General features: G+C 54.7%; 2 protein-coding genes across 2 annotated transcripts; one reads left to right on the forward strand and one right to left on the reverse strand.

The window, feature by feature from the left end:
- Positions 1-611: 611 nt before the first annotated feature.
- On the reverse strand, positions 612-3,144 carry CIMIP3 (ciliary microtubule inner protein 3). The gene is made up of 2 exons (XM_056511435.1): positions 3,032-3,144; positions 612-1,014 (listed from the first exon to the last, which is right to left on the reverse strand). The coding sequence occupies exons 1-2, from the start codon at positions 3,038-3,040 to the stop codon at positions 652-654; spliced, it is 372 nt and encodes a 123-aa protein (XP_056367410.1). The 5' UTR covers positions 3,041-3,144; the 3' UTR covers positions 612-651.
- A 3,843-nt stretch (positions 3,145-6,987) lies between these two features.
- On the forward strand, positions 6,988-21,799 carry C26H6orf132 (chromosome 26 C6orf132 homolog). Its single transcript, XM_056511434.1, has 5 exons — positions 6,988-7,243; positions 10,574-10,689; positions 14,344-14,419; positions 14,726-17,534; positions 18,275-21,799. The coding sequence occupies exons 1-5, from the start codon at positions 7,093-7,095 to the stop codon at positions 18,375-18,377; spliced, it is 3,255 nt and encodes a 1,084-aa protein (XP_056367409.1). The 5' UTR covers positions 6,988-7,092; the 3' UTR covers positions 18,378-21,799.
- Positions 21,800-21,801: the final 2 nt, after the last annotated feature.

Genomic DNA, 21,801 nt, shown 5'->3' on the forward strand with positions numbered 1-21,801 from the left:
TCCATGTAAAAACAACCAAATCCAATGTTGTTTTCACTTTGACATGCAGCATTCTGAGAAGTACTCAGGAATCAATTATGCTCAGAAAGCATCACAGGCCAGGTCCTCAGCTAGAAGTGAATGGTTGTGACTTCAGGGTCTGTCCCACAGGGAGTTTATCCATAACCCACAGTTTATATCTCACAACTGCAGTTTCTAACAAGTGATAGATACTGCACCACAGTAACTTAGGAATAACTGCTAAAAAAAGCAGCATTACACAATCATTAAACACTTACAGAAAAGGAATTAAGCTGAGGAGCACTAATTGGATGTGCTAATTCTGTCCTCACCACCAGGCCCCTGTTGTGCAAGAGGAACCTGCAGGGATGCTCTGAGCCCCAGCCCAGCCTGTGCTGAGCCAGGTGAGCTGGGCTCGCTCGGTGCCCTGTGCTGGGACACCCAGAGCAGCGGGCAGCAAGTGACAGGACAAGTTGGACGGGGTTTTCAGAGCAAAATCCACTCTGCATATTTTCCTGGGGAGCAGCGGCCGAGCCTCCCCACCCAGCCCTGGGCCTGGCGCTGGCTGCTGGCTCAGCTCAGCCCCAACAGGACACTGAAGGGACACAGCTGCTGTTTCGGGGCTTTATTGCCTGGCTGGGCCGCTGGCAGCTATGGCTTGGGGCGGTGGAAGGATCTCCATTTCCTGGGGCTGGCGCTCTCCAGGTCGGTGCGGGGCCGGCCGTGCTTGGTGCCCTCGTGGAAGCGGAAGCCGCAGAAGGGTTTGTTGGTGGTGCAGAAGGGCGCCAGCGAGTTGGGCCACTCGGGGCGGTAGAACACGAACTCCACGGAGCTGAGGGAGCGGCTCTCGGGGTGCACCACCACGGGCACGAAGCGAGAGCCCAGGGGAGGAGCTGGAGGCGGCCGGTTCCTCGGCCTGGGAGGTGGGTTGGTGGCCTCGGGCGCTGCTTTGTCCTTCTCCATTCCCTTGGCTTTTGTGTGGTCCTTGCCAGGGGCTTCTGGTGTTTCAGCCACCTGTGGAGCAAAAGAGCCAGAGAAATGTGTGGCAGCTGCCCCCACCCCTCAGCATCCTGCAAAGGCAGTCGGGGCATTGTGAGTGCTGAGGAGCCAGGGGTTTACACATCCAAAAATCTGAGGTGGAGCTGCTTAAAGACAAAAGGAGTTTAAAATCAAATGATGCTCTGGAAATACAGAAGTGACTTTAGACAAATGAGGAGAGAATACAAATAACGAGACACAAAGGACTGGATTCTCTCTTGACTCCCAGTTACAACAATAAATGCCAGCAGCACACACTCCTGGTAAAGCTGTCACCAACCTGCCTGGAAAAGGGCTGAACACAATCTGACCCAAGAGGACGCAGCAGGGATGGCAGTGTCTGACTCTGTCCTTTGGAGCAGCTCAGCAGCTCTGGGTCCCTCTGCAGGGATTCCACATCTCCCTGAGCCTCCTCCTGCTCTGGGAATCACTCTCAGCAAATCTCCAAATGGGTTTTCCACCAGAAATGCAAAGGCTCCACACAGGAGGAGGGAAATGTTTGCAAGAGGAGGGGTGGGCAGGAGCCCCGAGACACACACGGGGTGACCTGTGACCCAGGGCTGTGCTTGGCTGCAGAGATTCTCCTGCTGCTCTTACTTAAGCATGACTCAGTTCTTGTGTTTTCATTGATGACACCTCAGTGCCGATGGAAACTGCCTCTTCCCTCAGCAATTAGCCACTCTACTCCTGCCTGTCCTAAATAAATCCTTAGCTGTTTGCTTATTCTTAGCCATGCAAAGAGGTTTCCTGCTTTCCGTGATGAACTTGGTGCTATTTCTGTTCCCTGCCTCCTAAACCTATTATAAGGGGAATGCCTGCAGATTGTTTGGAAACCTCCTTAAAGCCTTTGAGGGGAATCACCACATCCCTACAGGTTCACCACCTCTTTTTGTCACTCCTTTCTCCAGGGCAGACGTCAAATGGCTGAAAGGCTGGAGCTCAGCACACAGGGGTTATTTCAGCACTTGCTGCTGCAAGGAAACCTCAGTCCAATTTTCCTCGGGGGATAAAATAATGGGATTTTGACTCCTGAAAATCAGATTTTGTACCAGCACAGCCATTTCAGTGAGCACCCCTGCTCTGGACTTAGGTTGTTCAGAAGCTGCTGTTTTCACACATGTGTGCTGGTGGCTCCTGGCCATTCTCGCTTTGGAAGAGACAAGTACACACACGACTGTGCTGATGCCTGTGCACCCACCCAGCAGCAGCACTAAAGCCATTAATCTCCTGTATTTGGGGCGTGGAGGGCAGGCTGGAGCTGCCTTGGCAGATTGCTAAGTCATGCAGATGCCTTCAGGACGAGCAGGGCTGGCTGGGCTGGACCCCTCAGTGCCCTCAGTGAGGGGCAGGTCCCGAGCAGGGCGTGCTGAGTCTGGCTCTGCTCCTGCCCTGGGGTTTGGCTGCCCGAGGGTCCTGCTCATCCTCTGGGGCACCTGGAGCTGTGCAGGAACCTCTTCCTGCCCAGGTGAATGCACCTGCTTGCGTGAGCCCTGCTTGGAGGGGAAGCATCAGCTTAAGGTCCTGGTGCTATTTATGGCCCTGCCAGAGCTCCATGCCTGAATGAAGAGTCACACGTAATCCTATTGCACCTGTTCCTACGTAGAGAGATCCCTAATCCCTCCCAAACTGCCTGATGCCTGTCACAGCAAATCCCCCAGGTGGGTCCCAGGGAAAGGCTGGACAGGCTCAGTCATCGGGGAAGCAGGAAGGTTTCAGTGGTGCTGCTGGGAGCACAGGACCTGTCCTGTCCCTGCTCGGGGACTGTCCCTCAGAGCCACCCAGGAGCCACCCAGGAGCCACCCAGGACTACCACGTGCAGTTTGCCGTGAGCTCTCAGCAGGGGCAGAGCTGGCTGGTGGCAGCAGCGGGATTTGCACAGCAGGGATGGGATGAAGCATCTCACTGACATCACTGGGACCTGTCAGGCTGGTCACCCTCGGGGCAAGGATCTGCAGCCCACGGGAAGGGGACATGGGGAGGGAGTGTGCCTCACCTGGGACATCCACCTGTGAGGTGTTCTTGGTGATGGAGCCCTGGGTGTGCGGCTGTCTGGGGTGGAGGCAGGAGACAGCACTGGGCAGGGCAGGGCTGGCTCTCAGGGCTCTCGGGGCCATTGTGACCACACGGGCCTTTGTGACCACGGGGTGTCCCCGGGGTGCTGGGTGTCACAGAGGGGCAGGGCAGGGGGTGCAGGGGAGTGCGGGGGCTCTGCCATGGGGACCAGGATCTCCCGCCTGGGGCACAGCTGGGCTCTGCAGGACGCTCTGCTGGCCCCTGTCCCCGTTGGCACAGCTGGCTCTCTGTCCCCGGGAGCCCTTTGCTGTTCTGCAGGCACACCTGAGCGTTTCTCCTCCCATCCCTCCTCCTGAGCTGCCCTCACTGCACAAACCCCTCTCACACCTGCGAGTGCAGCAGGAACCATCGACATCTGAGGGTGCAGCTCCTCACCCTGATGCCAAAGCAGATTGTTCTGGGCTGTTTACCCGTATTGGGATCAAAGGCAGCCTCACACTGTGGTGTGTTACATCACAGCAGTGCTCACACGGCTCTTTCTATGCCATAAAATCTGCTGGAGATCTTCCAAGCGCTTTCCTGAGCTTTGTGCCCAGCCCAGCCCACCAGCCCCTTTTGCTGTGTGGCCTCAATCACTCAGGAGTGACAGTTGTTCTTCCTCAAAAATACAGCCCAGCCACCCAACTTGGCAACTTCCCTGTGTCTCTGGAGTTTGCACTTCACAGGAGCCTCCATGCCCAGCAGCACACCCAGCCTGCTCCAGTGCTGCTGCTGAGCCTTTCCTGCCCTTCTGAGAGGAGGTCTGTGCTTGGCTGGGAGGTGGAAGGTAAAGAACAAACACCTTTCATCTGGCACAAACAAATAGGAATGTGCACAGGAGCCCTGGCAGAATTGCTCAGCAGCTTGTGTTCAGCAGGATAATACATTCACCTCAAAACCCCTTCATGTTGTGAGGGTGATGTTTTCCTCGCTGGCCACCCAGGGTGAGGCAGGAGCATGGCTGGTGGGGTGGCAGGGCTGGGCTGTGGCAGCCCCAGGCTCAGCAGCACCCCAGCAGTGGCAGAGAGCTGAATCACCCCTCTGCTCCCTCAGAGCAGCCCCACAGCCCCTTTGAAGCCTCCCTGCTGTAATGAGATTTTGTGGGACACCTTTGTCATTCCACAGCATTTATTGGCTTCCCTTCTTAAAATAGTTCCCCTTCTCCTTCCCTTTTCCCTGTGTGTCTCTGTGTGTCCTGCTCTGTTTGTTCACACAAGGACTGTGGCTATCAGCGAGCACTTTTGTCTTGGAGAAAGACACTGAGTTCTTTGTCTTCCCAGCAGGGAATGGATTCTTCATTCCACCTGATTTCTGCCTTCGAGAGGTGCCTGGGAATTTTCTTTAAATGCCCCAGGTTGGACTTGGTGATTTCAGAGGTCTTTTCCAACCTCTTCCAACTGATCCTGTGTTGTAGACAGGTAGAAGAATTATAAAAGAAAGGCTTTATGAAATCAGGCCTCTATCTGCTGGCCTGTCATTGCTGCTAAATGCAGCTAACAAGCAATTTGCGAGTTCCCATGTGAAGCAGACTCCAAAACAGGAGAGCCATGGGTGTTTTGTGCCTTTCCAGTGTTTTCTACGTTTGTCTTTCGGTATTTTGGTCTGCAGTTTTTAGGGTTTGTTTTTTACTGCCTTTTCCCCTCCTCTTTTTCAACCCCAAGTGTTTTAGGGGGAAACAGAGGTATAGGAGAGTGCCACGGAGTTTTCCCTTCCCTACCTTGGCCACTGCAGCTCTGTTCCTTATTTTTTTTTCTTTAATTCCTAAAGAGAAATAAAATTTATTATAAAACATGTTGAAATAGCAATGATTTAGCTGACTTCTTACTCTGCTGTTCTAGGCAGAACAAAATGTGACTGAATGCTCTCAGGAAAGCCAAAGCAAAATTACAGAAGTAGTATGTTGCTGCACTAAAGTCACTTTCTTTTGATAATTTCTGGTTTCCAGCTGACAGGATGGGTTTCTTCAGTCACAGTATCATCTTCTTTGTATACTTTTATGGTTTTATCAGCTCCAGCCATTAGAAATCTGCTTTCTGATTGGTCAAAAACACAAGCAAACATTCCTGGCCCATTAACAGAAGATATCTCCCTGGAGTTATGAGGGATGAGTCTTGGGTGAGATAAGGAACACTGCTCCACCTGGATTTAACTGCTGGTGATAGAATACACACTGCTGGTTACATCTTGCATTGCAGCCTAAGGCAGTAAAACATTACTTTTCTACATTGTAAGGTGTATATAGTTGTTTTCTTTCAAGAGGCTAAAAACAGCTGTGATGAGATCCTGATGAACAGCTGCTTGTGGATAAAGAGGATCCAGCGTGTTCACCCTTGATTTTGTGCAGGATTCTATTGCTTGTTACAATCTCTGCTGTTTTTATCTTCCATAATTGCACAGAAGAGTCGCCCACCCCTCTACAGCTGGTCCCTGCTGAGTGCCAGGGCGGGTGTCTGTCTCTCTGTCTGTCTGTCTGTCTGTCTGTCTGCAGCGGCGTTTCTGTCTCACAAGCAGCACTTAAGATAACTGTCGGGAGAGTCCCACTAATTGCAGGGCTCGTGCAGGGCACAGAGCTGCTCCAGCCATGGTTAAAACCCCCAGAAAATGCTTTAAATTATTAGAGCTCCTCCACCACAGCCACGGGATTGGATTTTAACATTTTAATTCTCCTTTTCCTTCCCTTTTTCTCATTCATAATTCACTTTATTCAAGTGCTGCCTCATAATCTGGGCCACGATTAGATTTCACTTTTAGAATATCGTAACAGTGCTCATTTCTTATTCTTCACGCGGGATTTAATGTGTTGCTTTAATTTGTTCTTAAAAGCAAAAAAAAAAAAGAAGTTTCTTTTCACAAGAAAAGCATCATTTCAAAGCGATTAAATAAGTGATCACTGGGAAAAGAAAAATCTATATTGTTTTGACTCTCAAAACTTGGTAGAAAGAGGTGTAAGATCTTAACCTGAAGTTGGAAGCTGTATTTCAGAGTTAATGTTTTGACAACTATTTGGGGTTTAAAGTTCTCCAGAATCCCCTGCATTTATTAGTAGTCAATGTTACTCATTAACTCCCAATTTTTACTTGCATGGCACAAAAATTCTTTTCAGTGCTAGAAATTTGCCTTTATACCTGACACTAAAAATGGTTTGGGGACAAGTCCTATTGACTTCAAGGTTTTGCATCAAAAGCACTCAGACCCTGGGAGCACCCTGATCTCCCCAGGAGTTCCTGGCCTTGCCAGGGAAGCCGGGTCCCAGGAAGGTGAAGGGACAAACACGGGAGGGAGAGAAAGAGCAAAACCCTCGAGGGTTCTGGCTCAGGAGAGTGGAGCCGGGGAGGTTGGGCTGGGTATCAAGGGAAGGTTCCTCACCCAGGGGGTGCCTGGCACTGACCCAGGCTCTCCAGAGCTCAAGGAGCGCTCAGACAGAGGTGTCAGACACACACGGGGAGGATTTCGGGGTATCTGGGTGCGATTTCGGGGTGTCTGGGTGGGATTTCGGGGTGTCTGGGTGCAATTTCGAGGTATCTGGGTGCGATTTCGGGGTGTCTGGGTGCAATTTCGGGGTGTCTGGGTAGGATTTCGGGATGTCTGGGTGCGATTTCGAGGTGTCTGGATGCAATTTCGGGGTGTCGGGGTGCGATTTCGGGGTATCTGGGTGTGATTTCGGGGTGTCTGGGTGGGATTTCGGGGTATCTGGGTGTTATTTCGGGGTGTCTGGGTGCGATTTCGGGGTACCTGGGTGCGACTTCGAGGTGCCTGTGCAGGGCCAGCAGCCGCACCGGGACGGTGCCCGCCGCAGCTCGGCTCTCGCCGTGGCTCTGAGAGCCACAGGCTCGCTGGGACTGGCGCGATCACGGGCAGGGGCACCTGGCGAGGGCGGGCAGGGGCACCTGGCGAGGGGTGGGGCCGGGGTGGGGCCGGTCCCGCCCCCGGAGCCGCTCGGCCCCGTTCGCAGCGCGGCGATGCCCGGCCGGGAGCGCGGCGGCAGCGCCCGGCTCGGCCAGCATGAAGAAGCACCACCCGCACTCGGTGCAGGGCACCTTCAGCCGCCTCTTCGGCAAGCGCCACTCCAGCCCCAGCGCCACGTCCCTGTTCGCCACCAACCCGCCCTGGATCTTCACGCAGGAGGTGACCTCGGACAGCGCGGGTGGCACCGGTCAGTGTCCCCCCAGAGCCGTGCGGGGTCGGGACGGGGGGATCAGGGTGCGGTGGGGTCGGGGGCTCCGCTGCTGCCCCGTGGAAGCGCTCGGTGGCAGCGGGATGCGGCAGCATCCATACCCCGAGCGGGCGCGGAGGGTCCGCACCGGGTCCGGGCCGCTGTGGGCGAGTTAAACTTGGCTAAAAGAGGCTGGTGAGTGGCTGGGAATGTGTTTTATTGCTTCCCGTCGCGCTTTCCCACGCCATGTTTGATCTGCGCCTTCGCAGGTTGGAGTTATTTACTCATAAACCTGTTTCTCGCAGGGCTGCGAGCGAGGAGGGAGCTGAGGGTTGCAGATCCCTCGGGATTTATTTGTGTTTCTTTGTGGTTTTAATTGCAATACGGTGCCCTGGAGGCTCATGTAGGAGGGAGCCAAATTAATAGTAATGGAGCCAGGTAGATAGAAGATAGCAGTTTGTGGATGAAGTTTGGTGGTTGTAAGAGCCCAACAAACTCTTCCAAGATTAAAAAATTGGAAGTGCTGCCTGCTGAGCTGTGCAGGTTGAAGTATTGTCTGTGGAAGCAACTGCGAGGTGGTTACACCCCAAAGGCCAAGCTGCTGAAACCAAGATAAAATGAAAATGTGACAGGGAGTTTCATGCAACTCTGCAACCTAGAAGGAAAATTGCTGATTTCTAACTGTCGTAAATCTGAGGAGGACTCAAGCTTCTCTCTGATGTGGTTTGGATTAAAAAAAAGAAAAGAAGTTGCTGTGTCTGCTTATTACAAGCCTGATTTCCGTGGCTGCAGTTCTGCAGTGGCAGGAAAAAGAAAAAAAAAAAAACAAAAAAGCTTTCTACTCAGGTGTGGGTCAGACTGCAAAGGAAAAGCCGGGAATGCTGAAGCTGAGCCTAAAGAGGAGATCTTGAATCGCTCCTTCGCATCCTCCTGGCGTTTCTGCCCCGAGATCGGCTCGCCGAGGGTACGGTGCCAGTGTGACAGTGTGACACCGCACTGACACTGTGACACTGGCAGCGCTGTGAGGAGGGTTCAGCAGCCCCGGGACAGCCCCAGCCCCGTTTTTGGGACGTTCCCTGTAGAGCTCCGTGTCAGGAGGAGTCCCCTGCTCCTGCTGATCCCCACCTGCGTTTCTCATACAAAGTAAACACAAGTTAAGCAATGTGGAATGGGTGTAGGTTTGCATGTCCCTGACTCAGAGATTCCTGAATATAGTGACTGATGCCTCCTCCTCCTCCTCCTGGGAGCTGTGGATACCCCGGCTCAAACCTGCTGCACGTCCTCCAGGTGATGCAACCCCCGGGGAGGAAGAAGTTCCATTACATGCGTGGCAAATTGTTTATTTAATTTCCCATGGCTGAGCAAACACAAATGTCTGCAGGACAGGCTGAATGTCAAAAAGTGGCCGAAGCAAGGCCAGTGCTTTGAGCCAGCTGCTTCCCATAGCTCCCAAGGATGCATTTCCTGATGCCTCCTTCCAGGAAACGAGGCTGGCAGAGCTCAGGTCTTGCTGCTGAAGGGCTCCCAGCAGGCAAGTCCTGTTTATCTAGCAAAGAAAACACAACTACAAGCACTTCATTTTACTTTAATTAAAGCATTCAGGGTAGTGATGCTTAGTAATCTAGGATCAAAGTCCTTGTGATCTTTAATCCAGTTTCTCACTGGGTTTACCTAGTGACTTGTTAAATATAAAACTCATAGTTTCAAGTCTCAGAACTACTCTGTCGCTGCTCATGCTGTCTGAGTTCAAACTCTCCTGTTGCTTTGGCCTTAATTCCTGCTCCTTACTCACTGAACGCGGGGTCACCCACAAAATTAATCATCACAGAATCACAGAGTGGTTTGGGTGGAAAGGGACCTTAAAACTCATCTCATTCCACTCCCTGTTATGGGCAGGGACACTTTCCACTAGGTCAGGCTGCTCCAAGTCCCACCAGCCTGGCTTTGAACACTCGCAGGCAATTTGCTGGCACCTCTGTGCTCCCTGGGACTCAGCAGCTCCTCCTGAGCTTGGGCCCCTCCCAGGCAAGGAAGTGGTGAAGCCTTGGTAGGAGCAGGCTGGCTGAAGCACAGGGTGATTTGAAGGCTGGAGAAGATGTTCTTTGTGTAGAGGATCACTTGTCCTGGGAGAAGCTTGGTGTGAGGGAAGGGAGGCTGTGATTGCCTGGCAGGGCAGATACTGCTGGGGGTATTCGGGGTAGTCTGGGGGTGGGAGAAGGGAAAAGCTGACGTGCTTCTGGACTCTGTGGTGTGTTTGAAGGTTGTGTGGAATTCATCTGCCTCCAGAGGCTGTGCTGCCTCGTGCCCAGCCCTGGTGTGGTCAGGTTCTTCATTCCAGGTGTTCATGCAAGTGCTTTCCTTCTGTGAGACGCACACAGAGGCATCTGCCCTCCTCTTTTCTCATAGACCTGGTGTAAAGCTGTTTCCTTGGGAGCTTCCTCCTGACTTCTGCCCACCTTTCTGCTTCTCCTCTCTTCCTCACTCTCAAAGTCTGTTGATGGGAGCACTCCTGCAGCTTTCCCTTCAGTCCCAGCCGTTTTGTTTTTCCCCCTCCTTCCTCAAACCCTCAGATTTTCTTTAAAGTCGGTCTCCTTGGCTACGAGTTATTTGTGTATCTCCTTCCAGCCAAGGTGGGGTTTACGTGCTTCAGTATTTCTGCTTGTTAATTCATGCTGCTAATCAGACACAAAGAATGTAATTAAATTAATTTTATGAGCTTTATTCACTGTCAGAAATAAACCGGCCCAAGAGGTGTGGTTCAAGGTGAAAGCACAAGGCTGGGAACCAGGAATTCCTGATGGTTTCTCCTGCTTGTCACTGTGACTTCCTGCCCTGGTCTGTCCCTCCATCCACAGCAGTATTTGGTGGGAAGTCACCCAAAGCAGGCTGGAGTGTGGAAGTGTTGTGAAGCACCTGGAATTCCCTCTGGCTTGTCTGTCAGTGCTCTGACAGTGCTGGGCAGGGCAGGAAGGGCAGGAGCTGTCCCTCCTCCTGGTCAGCTCTGCTGCTGCCTCATCCTTCAGTCCATCTGCTCAGAGCAGCCAGGATTGCATCCTGTTCCTCCTGAGCTGTTCAGTTCCACCCTCCAGAGCTCAGGGAAGGCTCCTGGTCCAGGTGTGTGACGGGGTTGTGTGCCTGTCCTGCACACATGGGACCTTTCCCTCCCTGTCTTCCACTCACCTCCAACACACCCAGGTTTTCCTCATGACCTGCTGGGCTTTGCCCACTCCTGGGAGCTGATGCAGCAAGTTCCCCACAACTCTTTAAACCTGCACGGTGCCTGGTGTTGTTTTTGCTCAGTGCTGCTGTAACAGTGTGCTCTCCCTGCAGGTGATGTGATCGAGGTGTACTACGGGGACAATCGCTTTGGGACAGTGACAGACTCTGGCACAGCAACGCTCAAACCCCGTCCCAGGGTCCGGCCCCTGCTGACCTTCCTGCCCCTGGTGAGTGCCCCAGTCCTGCTGGGCCCCTACCCGAGGGAGAGCAGAAATGAAAAGCAAAGTGCTCTGTAATGAGGCTGGGTACGAGGGACTGGGAGGTGATCTGAGTTCAGGGCTGGTGTGGGGCACGGACGAGGCACTCGGGGGAGAGGCGTGAGCACATCAGACTTGCATTTTCAATTAAAAAATAATTGCTGAGCACAGAGATGAGAGATCAGGCTTGCACTGCAGTTATCTCAGCGCTGCTGGCAGGATCTGTCCCGAGATCAGGTGTGTTGCTGGAGCAGTGCTGAACTGAGTCCTGCTGCAGCAGAGGAAGGAGGTGATGCTGTGGGTGTGCAGGGGATGATTATTTTCAATATCTGTATGAAAAAACCATTCCCTGCAGAGCTGGGAGCAGGGGCTGGAGCAGCAAGGGCCAAAACAGCCAGAGCACAGGGCCCAGAGGTGGCTGTAACTCCCAAAGCCACACTTTATTGTGGCTGGCTTTGAGGAACCCCATGCAGCACTTCCCAGAGGTCCTATTCCCTAAAGAGCACAGAGAGGCACAGGATTCACAGAATCCCAGGGTCTGGGTTGGAGGAGACCTTAAAGCTCATCTTGTTGCAGCCCCTGGCACTGAGCAGGGTGCTCAGAGAGGCTCTGCAGATGTCAGCAGCTGAGTTGAAGTGATACCTGCAGGTCACCAGGTCAGTGAGGACAGTAAAATGCTTAAATCCTTTGGTCTTGACAAGGAGATGATTTCAGCTAATGGAAGTGTGTGTGGTGGAGGGATTAAGAGCAGGAATGTCCCCGGGACAAATCCTAAGGGCTGTCACCCAAGCCCTGGGGCTCTGTTTCCCCTGTGAGGGTCCCTCTCAGAGCTGGGTGACAGCTTTGACTGGAGGAGTTAGTGGGAAAAGGCAGCGTTTTGAAGGCTCAGTCTGTCTTGGGTGTTTGACTCTCAGTGAGGTTTGATCATGATTGGATCTGGCACAGACTCTTCTGCTGCCACGTACATACCTGCACCAGGTACACACCTGCACGGGGCTGTTCTGCAGCTCCTGCCTTAACCCTTTCCCCCCACCCACGGGGAGCAGCTCCCAGTGAGTCAGGAGGATGCACACGCCCTGCCCTGCAGCTGCTGTGCCTCTGCACCTGGCAGCTCTTCCCACAGAAGCAGCTTCCTGCCCTGGGCTGTCTCACAGGGAACCACAGCAGGGACTGCAGGACAGGGGTCCCCCCACAGCCCCCTGCCCACCTGGGTCCCCAGCACTGCAGGGGGAGCTTTGACATCCCAGGGCAATAAATTCCTTCAGCAAACCACCATGCTGCCCTAGCTCAAGCATGAGGAGTCTGGGGGCAGCTCTTCATATTCAGAGAAATTTGTGGCCTCTCTGAGATCCCAGGGTGCTCAGCAGTTGTATTTTGGGGGGGCTTTTGTAAGGGGCAGCCTCAAACCTTGGTCATTTAATGGGTGGGCAGGGTGGGCTCCTGGGAGCCCATCAGGACAGGCAGGCTCCTCTCTCTGGGGACTTCTGACTGTTCCAGGGATGAAAAGTGATTCCTGGTGGTTACAGTGAAAGCTTCCCCCCACGGGATCCTCAGCAGGCACAAATCTGATTCAGGTACCACAAACTGGAAATGCAGGTTCCTGGCACAGCACCCAGAGGCCTGCTCTGAATCAGCTGGAGGTTTTCTGGGCTGGCCACACCCCGAGCAAACACCAGGAACAATCTTCCCAACCATCTCTGCAGACTGGCAGCGTGCTGGGGATGCTTTCCATTTTAGAAGCCAGCTCATGACGTAGGGATGGTTGGTTTTGGAGGGATGCTGAGCATTAGCAACTGCCACAGAAGGTTTTGGTGATGAACAGGCTTGCCCAGTTTGAAATGACACGGCCGAAATTACTGCTCCTTTATGAAGTGCAGAACTGTGTCCTCCAGCTTTGCATAGCTCTCTCCTGACTGCCAGTCCCTTCCCTCTCCTCTCCAAGCAGGTGATGCATATGCTGCTAAAGCAGAACTCAGACATCTTTGTTTCCCTGCAGGTACCCTGGGGGTGCTCTGGCAACCAGCAGCGATGGATTTCCATAGCAAATGGGAACTGCTGGGGCTTTTTTCTTTGTGTTTTCTTTGCTCTGGACAATTTAACTATCAGCTCTTGGAGTGCCTCTCTTGGTCTTGTCTTCCCTCTGGCTCTCAGATGAAGTTCAGGATCTGCCCTGATACCTTCGCAGCACTTGGCTTCTCCATCAGCACGGAGTTGTCTGGTCCTTTGTGCAATCCCAGGGATGTGAATTCCCTCACTCCTGAATCACAGTAACTGGCTCCTTCCCTTGTGGTTATCGGGGATCTTTGCTCATCTGCAGGGTGATGCATGTAGCAAGTGAAATATGTATTTTCCTTTGATTTTGGCCAAAGCTGGGTCATTCCAGGGCTCTTCCACAGGAGCCCAGGTGCTGCTGTTGAATTAGCTCAGCTCCTGATTCCCCAGCCAGGGCAGTGTGTAACTGTGAAATGCTGTCTGAGCCTGGATGGGGCTGCATCAACAAATCCAACTGACCTTTGATCCAGGAGACTTTGGAATCCCGTAGCAATCTGATGTGAAAAACCGGTGATAACGGCAGTGAAAGGCAAAGGGCAGGGGCTCAATCATTATCCAAGCTTTTGTGTGCAGGAAATGGCTCGGGGAGAGGAGCAGGCTGATGGCAGGATAACATTTCCTTTGTCAAGGGCTGTTAACAGCGCAAGCAGCTGCCTGGGGTGAGCAGGAATGCAGCGGGGTGGATGTGGAGCTTGGGAATGGGACAGGACGCTGTGTCCCTGGGCGCTGCCCATCGTGTCCCTCCCTGGATGCTCCTTCAGAGCTTTGTGTCTTTCTGACATTGTGGTGAAAGCTGCCCCAGACCCCGATCCCAGCCCGGCCACCAGAGCAGGTGTGCCCTGCACATGGGTACCTGTGTGCCCAGGTGTGTCCCCGAGGCAGCCCAGCCGTGAGTCAGGGCTCAGGAGAGGCTCTGTGCTGCTGGCAGAGCCCCACCGGCTCCAGGTGAGTCAGCCTGCCTGTCTCACATTGGGTGGCTGTAATTACCTGCAGTGCCCTGGCTTCAGGCATCCTCCCAGATGTGTGGGCTGCTGAATTGCTGGTCCTGTCCCAGCTAAAGGCACTGCTGAGTTCCCAGCATGAGCGTGAAGGGAGTAATTGAGAGCAAACACAAACCACACAAGGAGCAGTTTTCCCCAGAGTGCTCAGATATGCTGGTGCCAGTTTCCCAAAAAGCTGGAGGTCTGTCTGTGACCTCGGTGTGGTGTTTACATGCCTGTGGCAGTGCTTGCTGCAGAAAAACACCCCCCAAACGCGGGGGAGCTGCTCAGTTCGCTGGGACATGGATGGTGAGTAGCAGGTGCTGCTGCTGGCAGGCTGGGGAGCCCCAGGGGATGTGAAATAGCTGAATTCCTCCCCTGACCACAGGGAATTGTGTCCATGGCCTGTGAAGCCTTGATCACTTCACTTATCCCCTTAAACCCTGTCAACAGCAGCTTCCACAGGGGCCTTAGTCTCAAAACTGCCCTGATCCCATCAGGGCTTGTGTGGACAGATTACCAGCTGCTTGTCAGCCCTTTGCTCTGATCCCTGGGTGTAAGACTGACAGCTCTGTTTTCTCAACTCGTGCAGAACGCCCAAGAATCCCATGGGGTGGCTGTGCCAACGCCGTCCGTGCCAGAAGACTTTGAGGAAAAGGCAGCTCTTGGTAAGGGATGTTCTCTCTGGAGTCCTGGCCAGCACAAAGTGCTCATCAAGGCCTCAGGGCAGGAAGTGTGTGTGTACCCAGCTCTGGAGCAGACAGTCTGCTCATATATTTCCATGCTGAAATGGAGTCTGCTATTAATTATTTTTTAAAGTAATTGAAAATTAATTAATTCCTAAGGGATGAGGCAGAGTGGCTGTTACAGTTCAGAAGTTTTAGACAAGCCTGGCAAGGGGCTGCTCCCTGGGCCAGGCTGGCTCAGCACTGCTGGAGAGGTGCTCACAGGCTGTGCTCTCGCTGCTCTTGCAGGCTCTGGCTCGCAGCTCAATGGCAATTACCGGATGTACAGCTCGGTGGGGGACCTGCGCCCGCAGGCCCTCGACGGGGGTGACCTGGATGAAGATATCCCCCCACCGCCATCGGTGCCCCCTCCACCCCCCCCAGCAGTGCCACCCCCTCTAGCCTCGCCAGTCCCTCCACCCCCCGAAATGCTGCCACCGCCGCCACCCGAGCTGGTGCCACCTCCCCCTGCCATGGCAGCCCCACCACCTCCCTCCTCTGCCCTGTCCTCCCCCAGCACTCCAGCTCCTCCCGACTTCATCCCACCAGCCCCGCCGGGTGCCCGGGACCCCGCAGCTTTCACCCCCGGCATCTCCAAGTGGAAGTCGGAGACGGTGCTGAACACGAGGCAGGCGGACGCCGAGGGGCCGCTCTGCCCTGCCGAGGCCGGGCTGCCCGCAGCCCCCAGCCCCAAGGAGAGCCTGCAGCCCAAGCCCGAGCCCCACCTCACCTTCCCCAGGTCGTTCAAGGTGCCGCCGCCGGCCCCGGCGCGCTCCTCGTCCATCCCGGTGCAGGAGGCCCAGCCCGGCCGGCAGCAGCCGGTCCCCAGGCAGCCTCACGCCCGGCCCCCCCTCCCGCCCTGCTTCACCATCAGACCCGCGGCCAAGGCACGGCTGGGAGAAGCCGAGCAGAGGAATTCGGGGCTCAGACAGGGCGTTGGGAAATCAGCTGTGCCCCCTCCGCTAAGCCCCAAGCCGGGCCCAGGGCTCAGCCAAGGGGTGAATGCTGCCGGCCGCCGCTCCCCACTGCCGGGCTCCGAGGGGGAGAAGATTCCCCAGCTGAAAACAGCCGGGACAGACTCCCCTCCAAAATCTGAACCTCTCACTGCCAACGACCTGGATCTCCCTCCTCCGGACTACCCGAGCTGTGAGGATGACTGGAAGGATGCCAACAACCTGAACAAGCTGCGGGACGAGCTCTCGGCGCTGCTGCGCTCCCCGCGCCGGGAGGAGAGGCCGCTGGACAGGCCGGGCGCTCCGCAGCCCCTGGACAGCGCTCCCAGCCGGGCTGGCAGCCGTGAGCCGGGGCCCAGCGAGCCCCAACTCGCCAGGAAGGACACAGGGTTATCCAGGGGAGGGGAGAGTGAGAAGAAAGAGGTGCCCAGCAGCCCCCCCAGCACCAATGGGGGCTCTCCCAGCGCTGCAGTCACCACCCTGGAGAGCAGCCCTGACACACAGCCCCGCAGTGTGAGGACGATCAGGAATGAGCTGGAGGCTGTGCTGTCCCTGAAGAAAGAGGGGAAACCTGCCCCGGGGATCAGCAGCCAGAAGCAGGGTGTGGAGAATGGCATCAGCACCCTGCAGGTGAGGAAGAGCCCCCCTGACCTGAGGAAGAGCCCCCCTGACACAACTGGCTCAGTGGTGCCAAAACTGCTCCCAGCCCCTGCTGTGGACAAGGATGAGACAGATCCCAAGGACCATCCTGCTCCTGCTGCTGGCAAGGTCACAGAGGACCTGAGCTCTGCTCCCGGATCCCCCAACAGCAGTGTGAGTCCCCCAGACCCACCTCAGGGACCGGCAGAGGAGCCCCCTGCTCCCAGCCCCTCCTCACCCCCGGTGTCCCCTGCACAGAGTCCGGCACCACAGCCCAGCTCGGCCGTGTTCCAGTACAAAGTGCACCGGGCTGGGACCGGCCCGGCCGAGCTGCCCCTTGCACCGGGCTCAGCTGAGCCCCCCTGCCCCGGGAGCTCAGCCAGGAGCCCCCCAGCCACCTCGGGAGCGGGGCAGGAGGAGGAGGAGGTGCTGATCCACCCGGTGACGGGGGAGCGCGTGGAGCGGGGCTCGCCCATGGCCCTGCTGCTGGCGGCCCGGCAGCGCGCCCAGCGGGGCCGCCAGGCCGGGGACGGGGCGCTGAGGGCCAGGCCGCCCCTGAGGCTCAGCAGTGCCTCGTCCGACACCACCTCCAGCAGCTTCTTCCGCCACGAGTCCAAGCCCTACTCCTTCACTGTGGTGCCTCGGCCCTCGGCAGCCGGTGCCGTGGGCCCTGGCTGGAGCAAACCCCCCTCCTTCTCCAGCTCCTCGGAGCAGGGCCGGGACGTGCGGGCGGTGGGCGAGGCGCAGCCCCCCGGGCCCCGGAGAGCCGCTGCCTCCAGCCTGCTGCGGGGCCTGCTGGACTCGGGGCAGCCGGCCCAGCCCGGCCCAGCCCGCCAGGGAGTGCCCAGGGAGGAGGAGAACGGGGACACGGCGCTGGACTTCGGGATTATCCCCCCACCCCCTGAATTCAGCAACGAGACAGACGAGGGTCCCCTCCCGAGTCGGGAGGAGAACCGCAAGTGCCCCAGTGTCCCTGACAGCAGCCGGGGCTCGGGCGAGCCGCGCTACTTCAGGTGGTCTGGCTACAGCCGCAGCTACGGGGGCAGCCAGGAGCCGGCAGCTCCGCTGGCCTTGGAGAAGAGCTGGAGGAATGGCGACTTCACCCCCCAGTACCCGGATTACAGCAGCAACACGAGTTTCCCCAGCCACGGCCCCAACCCGCGCCCTCTGATCAAGAAGCGCTTGTACATGTCCGAGCCCGACAGCTCCTACCCCCGGGCAGCCGCCGCCCCCCGGGCCTCGGGCACCCTCTCCTCCTACGGCCCCGGGGGGTTCAGCTCCACGGCCGGGGAGGGTTCTCGCCGCCTGGGCTCTGCCCACAGGAATGGCCCCTCCAGTGCCCAGGGCAGGCGGGCGACCGCGGACGCTGCTGGCAAAGCCACGGCCTACGGCGGCACCGGGGCTGACGCCAAGTACAAGGGGCAGAACGGGGACTTCTCGCCCGCCAGCGTGCTGGCAGCCAGCAGGTACGTGCCCCCCCTGAGCCCACCCCTTCCTGCCCTCCGTGTCCCTTGGAACTGGCCCCAGAGCAGCACTGGGGCTCCAGAGCAGTCGCTGCCCCATGGCTTGTGCTGTCGCCTTTAGGAGCTGGAACAGAGATCACACAGAGTTAGGGGAAATAAAATGGGTATTTATTGAAAGGCCTTCAAAGGCCACACCCTGGCAGTACCAATGCCACAATGTGGCCCCTGCCCTGCATGAATGGCTCCAAGATGGAAGCCAAAGAGGGCTTGGTCACATGATTTCACATTTTTATAGACTTCAGTCCATTTATATACAGGATTCAACCATCCAATTAATAGCCTCAAACTGTAAGGTGTCATCCTCCTCTTCTCCTGGCTGGCCTGTCCTCCTCTTCTCACGTTGTTTATACTTAGGACCTAGAGTCTGAGGAGACTGTCCTTGAATCCATAGCTGGTATCGGACTATTTTGTCTTTATCACCCTAAAGCACAACGGAAAAGCATACCCAAGCAGAACAGAAAACTCAGAACTTAAGGCATCAGTGCTTGCTCGTGGCTCCTGCTGCTGGCCTGTCCAAGGGCAGTGACTGCTCCATGGCTGCTCCCTGTGACCCCAGTGCCCACCTCCCTCCCCTCCCCACCTCACTGAGCGGGGACACGGAGCAGTAAAACACATCCTTGTGGCACTGACTGACCGCCAAGGTGTGCCTGGGCTTTGGGTGACTCCCTGTGTTCTCCCTGCAGGCCTGTCCACGGCACCTCGCACTACGGGCCCCCCTCCAACACCTTCACGGTCCGGCCCGGGACGCGCCAGCCCATCTCCTACAGCTACCAGAGCCACCGGTAGAGCCGGGGCTGCCCCGCCGGCGGGAAGGTGCCCGGGTTGGTCCTTCCCTTCTCCACGGGCGCCAGGGACGGTCCGACCCAGCCTGAAAATGCACTTGCTTGAAACTGCTGATGGAGAAGGTGGGGAATGAGCCTGAGACTTGGACTTTTCTCACAGGACTGTCATGGAGAGTAGTTACTGAAGAGGGCAGGCTGCTGCCTTGTTACCTGAGCAAACGTGGCTTCCCTTTTTCCCATTTCCCTCCTGGATTATTTTCAGCCTGATAGGCCACCTAGGAAAGCCAAAGAGCATCCTCAGCTCTCTTTAAAGAGCATCACCACTGGCAAGATTGATTTCAGTTTGGTTTTTAATTGGTTTAACTCCAGCACGTTTGGGAGCAGGGAGAAACCAGCTGAGAGATGAGCACAATGGAAGCAAAGCAGTGTGTAGCTGAATGTCAGGGATTAAAATAACAGTGTGAGGCCAGTGGGATAGGAGGAGAGTTTAGGATGCCTAGATCCTGACCCTTTCTGTCCTTCAAGAGTTTGGAACAAATCAATTCTGCCTTAAACCCGGCTCTGGGCAGTCAGTGCCTGTCCTGCTGAGCTGGGCTCTGACCCTTCTCCAGGAGCAGCTTTGGGAGCAGGGGCCTTGCTTTGCTGTGCCTTTAAATGTAAATGTTGGCCACTGTAAATGTTTCTGTTGGTAATTATTCCTCGTGGGAGGAGGCTGTGAGGCCTGCCTGGATGGCTGTAAAGCACTTTGGAGGACATGGGGCAATCCTTTTCCTTGGGCTGGTGGGTGCCAGCGACTCGCCCAGCTGCTGTGCTGCTGGTGCTCCCCCTGAGGGCTCTCTTGCCACTTCACACCCGGGTGACTCCCAAAGTGTCCTTGTTAACTGTTCTACTGACACTTGGCTCCCAGACCAGCAGCTGAATTTCAGTGGGACTGTGTTGATCCTGGTGGGGTGTGGGGTGTCTGCAGGGACACCCCAAAGGAGCTGGCTCCTGCTGTTCCCCTCAGTGCTTTTCCAGGTGCTGGATGTGCAGAGCTGCCCCTGCTTCCCTCTGAGCAGCTGCTGGTGCCTCTGCAGGGGTGGGAGCTGTGAGCAGCCTTCAAGAGGGTTTCAGCCTCCAGAGTGAGCAGTGGGGTCTCAACACAGCTGACCTGATTTGGGAATAGCCAACCTCCTAAAACTAGACACAGAGAATCTTCCTCCTAGGTAAACTTGCTGAAATCACTGTAAGATAACTGTAAAAACTTGTAGAGAGTATTTTCTGATCACTGACAAACTAAAAGCACTTTGAGACATGAGTCTGTTTTTATGGAAAGCACTTTCTGTTTTCAATGCTATAAATACCACTGGTTCCACTCCAGCTTACCCTGCCTGGCACACACCTGGATGTGGCCTGCAAGAAGATCTTGCTCTACAATTCAGCTCAAAATCAGGGATAAGTTTGCCTTCACAGTGGAATTCTCAAAAGCTATCTTGATATTGAAGTCATGTCACTGACATTCTATGTTTTGTATTATTTCCAGCTTTACCTAGTAATTTAACAGCCCTTTCAGCAGCAGCTTAAAGTATTCTGAACTTTACTTTGCTGTGAATAAATGAAAATGCAAATACAGTAATCAGTCTAATGGCTAATTCAAAGGGCATTTTTATGCCAGTAAGTCACGGTGACTTGGAAGATTTCCATTGCTCAACCCAGCCAATATTGAAATAATAGGCTTTAAATATTTGGGTGTTGGTTTTAAAAAAATATTTATGGAGAAAAGTGACTATGGAGTAACTCTAAGGACATTTAAGTGTGCCAAGTGTCTTGTGGATTACCACCTGCCCCAAAACATGGAATTTTCTCTGTGCAAAGAGCATCCTGAGCACTCTCATTCATCTGTAGAAGCAAATCCGTGCTCCTCCTTGAGGGGCTTCACGGTCATGTTTTGATATTGGATGAAGTTTCACCAGTTTAACTTGAAAGCAAACAAAGAAGTCCCTTTGATAAAATTGCAAGTTATTTTTTTTTTCTTCTGATATTTTATTTTCAAAATAATAAGCTATAATTGCAAATGAGCTCTCAAAAACAGTTTAAAGGCTGGGTGGGCAATTTCAGCTTTTGATACTGACTTTGCCCAAAAGTGGGGAGGGCAGGGGCATATGTGCAATTTTCCACCTCAAGGATTCTTCCAAACTGGAATCTCTCCAACACATGTTTGTTTTTCTTCTTTTTAGACAAAAAAAAAGTGACACTCCAATATTGGCACTTGCTTTAAATGTCACATTTACTACTTCACCCAGACACACAATTCATGTGTAGTTGAAATACGGTCTTAGACACCATGGAGTGTCTCATTTCTAGAAGACATAATTGTCTTTATTTACTATTAGAAGTGTGATAACATAAGTCAGCTTTATAAAACATCAGACAATGGGACTCATTTCAAGAATAGCCTCATAAAACCTGGGCAGAAGAAGCCTCATGGTACAAATAACTGACAGCAGCTGCGCTCCTTTCACCGACGGTTCCTGTCTCGTTGTGTCTGAGCTCAGAGCTGTTCAGCTGGCCCTGGACATTGCTGAAAGAGAAGTGGCCAAAGCTCTGCCTTTACACTGATTTATAGATGGTAGCCAATGCTCTGTGGGGTTGGCTGGAAAGGTGGGAAAAGGCAACATAGAGGAAAACCACTCTGGGCTTCTGGTGAGTGGAAAGACATTGGCACTCAGGTAGAGAAGCTGCCTGTGAAAGTTCTTCATGTGGATGCCCATGCACCAAAACAACGAGCAGGTAGCTCAGATAGAGGTGTCACAGACAGACTTAGATTGGCAACACAAGGGAGAATTGTTCTGGCCTCAGGTCATCAGGGTAGAGACCAAGGGGTGGATCTAACCATGGACAGTATTTCTCAGGTTATCCTTGACTGTGAGACATGTGCTGCCATCAAGCCAAGCGGGTGAAGCCCCTCTGCTACGAGGGGCTGGGGTCCAAATATAAGCTCGGGGAGTCCTGGCAGACTGACTGCATCACACTGCCCCAGGCACGGCAGCAAGCGCTGTGTGCTGACCGTTGTGGAAGCCACCACCGGGTGCTTGGAGAGCTACCCTGTGCCTCACACCACTGCCCAGAATCATTGCATTGCATTGCATTGAATTGCCTTGAATTATTATTGCATTATTGCATTGCATTGAATTAGTGCATTATTGCATTGCCCTCCCTAGCGCCCCCTGCTGGCCGCTGCCGCTCCCCGGAACCTTTCTGCCCGGAACCTTCTGCGCGGCCGCGGGGCTCACCCGGCCTGGTTCCCGCTGGGATAGTGGGAGCACCACGGGAATCCTGCCAGAATAGTGGGAACTGGGAACACCGCTGGGACGGTGTTCTCCAATTGTCCCTGTCCTGCGGGGAGCTTGGCGCGGCACTGCTCTTCAATAAACACAACAGCCACAATT

This window comes from Oenanthe melanoleuca, chromosome 26, assembly GCF_029582105.1.
Source record: "Oenanthe melanoleuca isolate GR-GAL-2019-014 chromosome 26, OMel1.0, whole genome shotgun sequence".
NCBI classification, from domain to species: Eukaryota; Metazoa; Chordata; class Aves; order Passeriformes; family Muscicapidae; genus Oenanthe; species Oenanthe melanoleuca.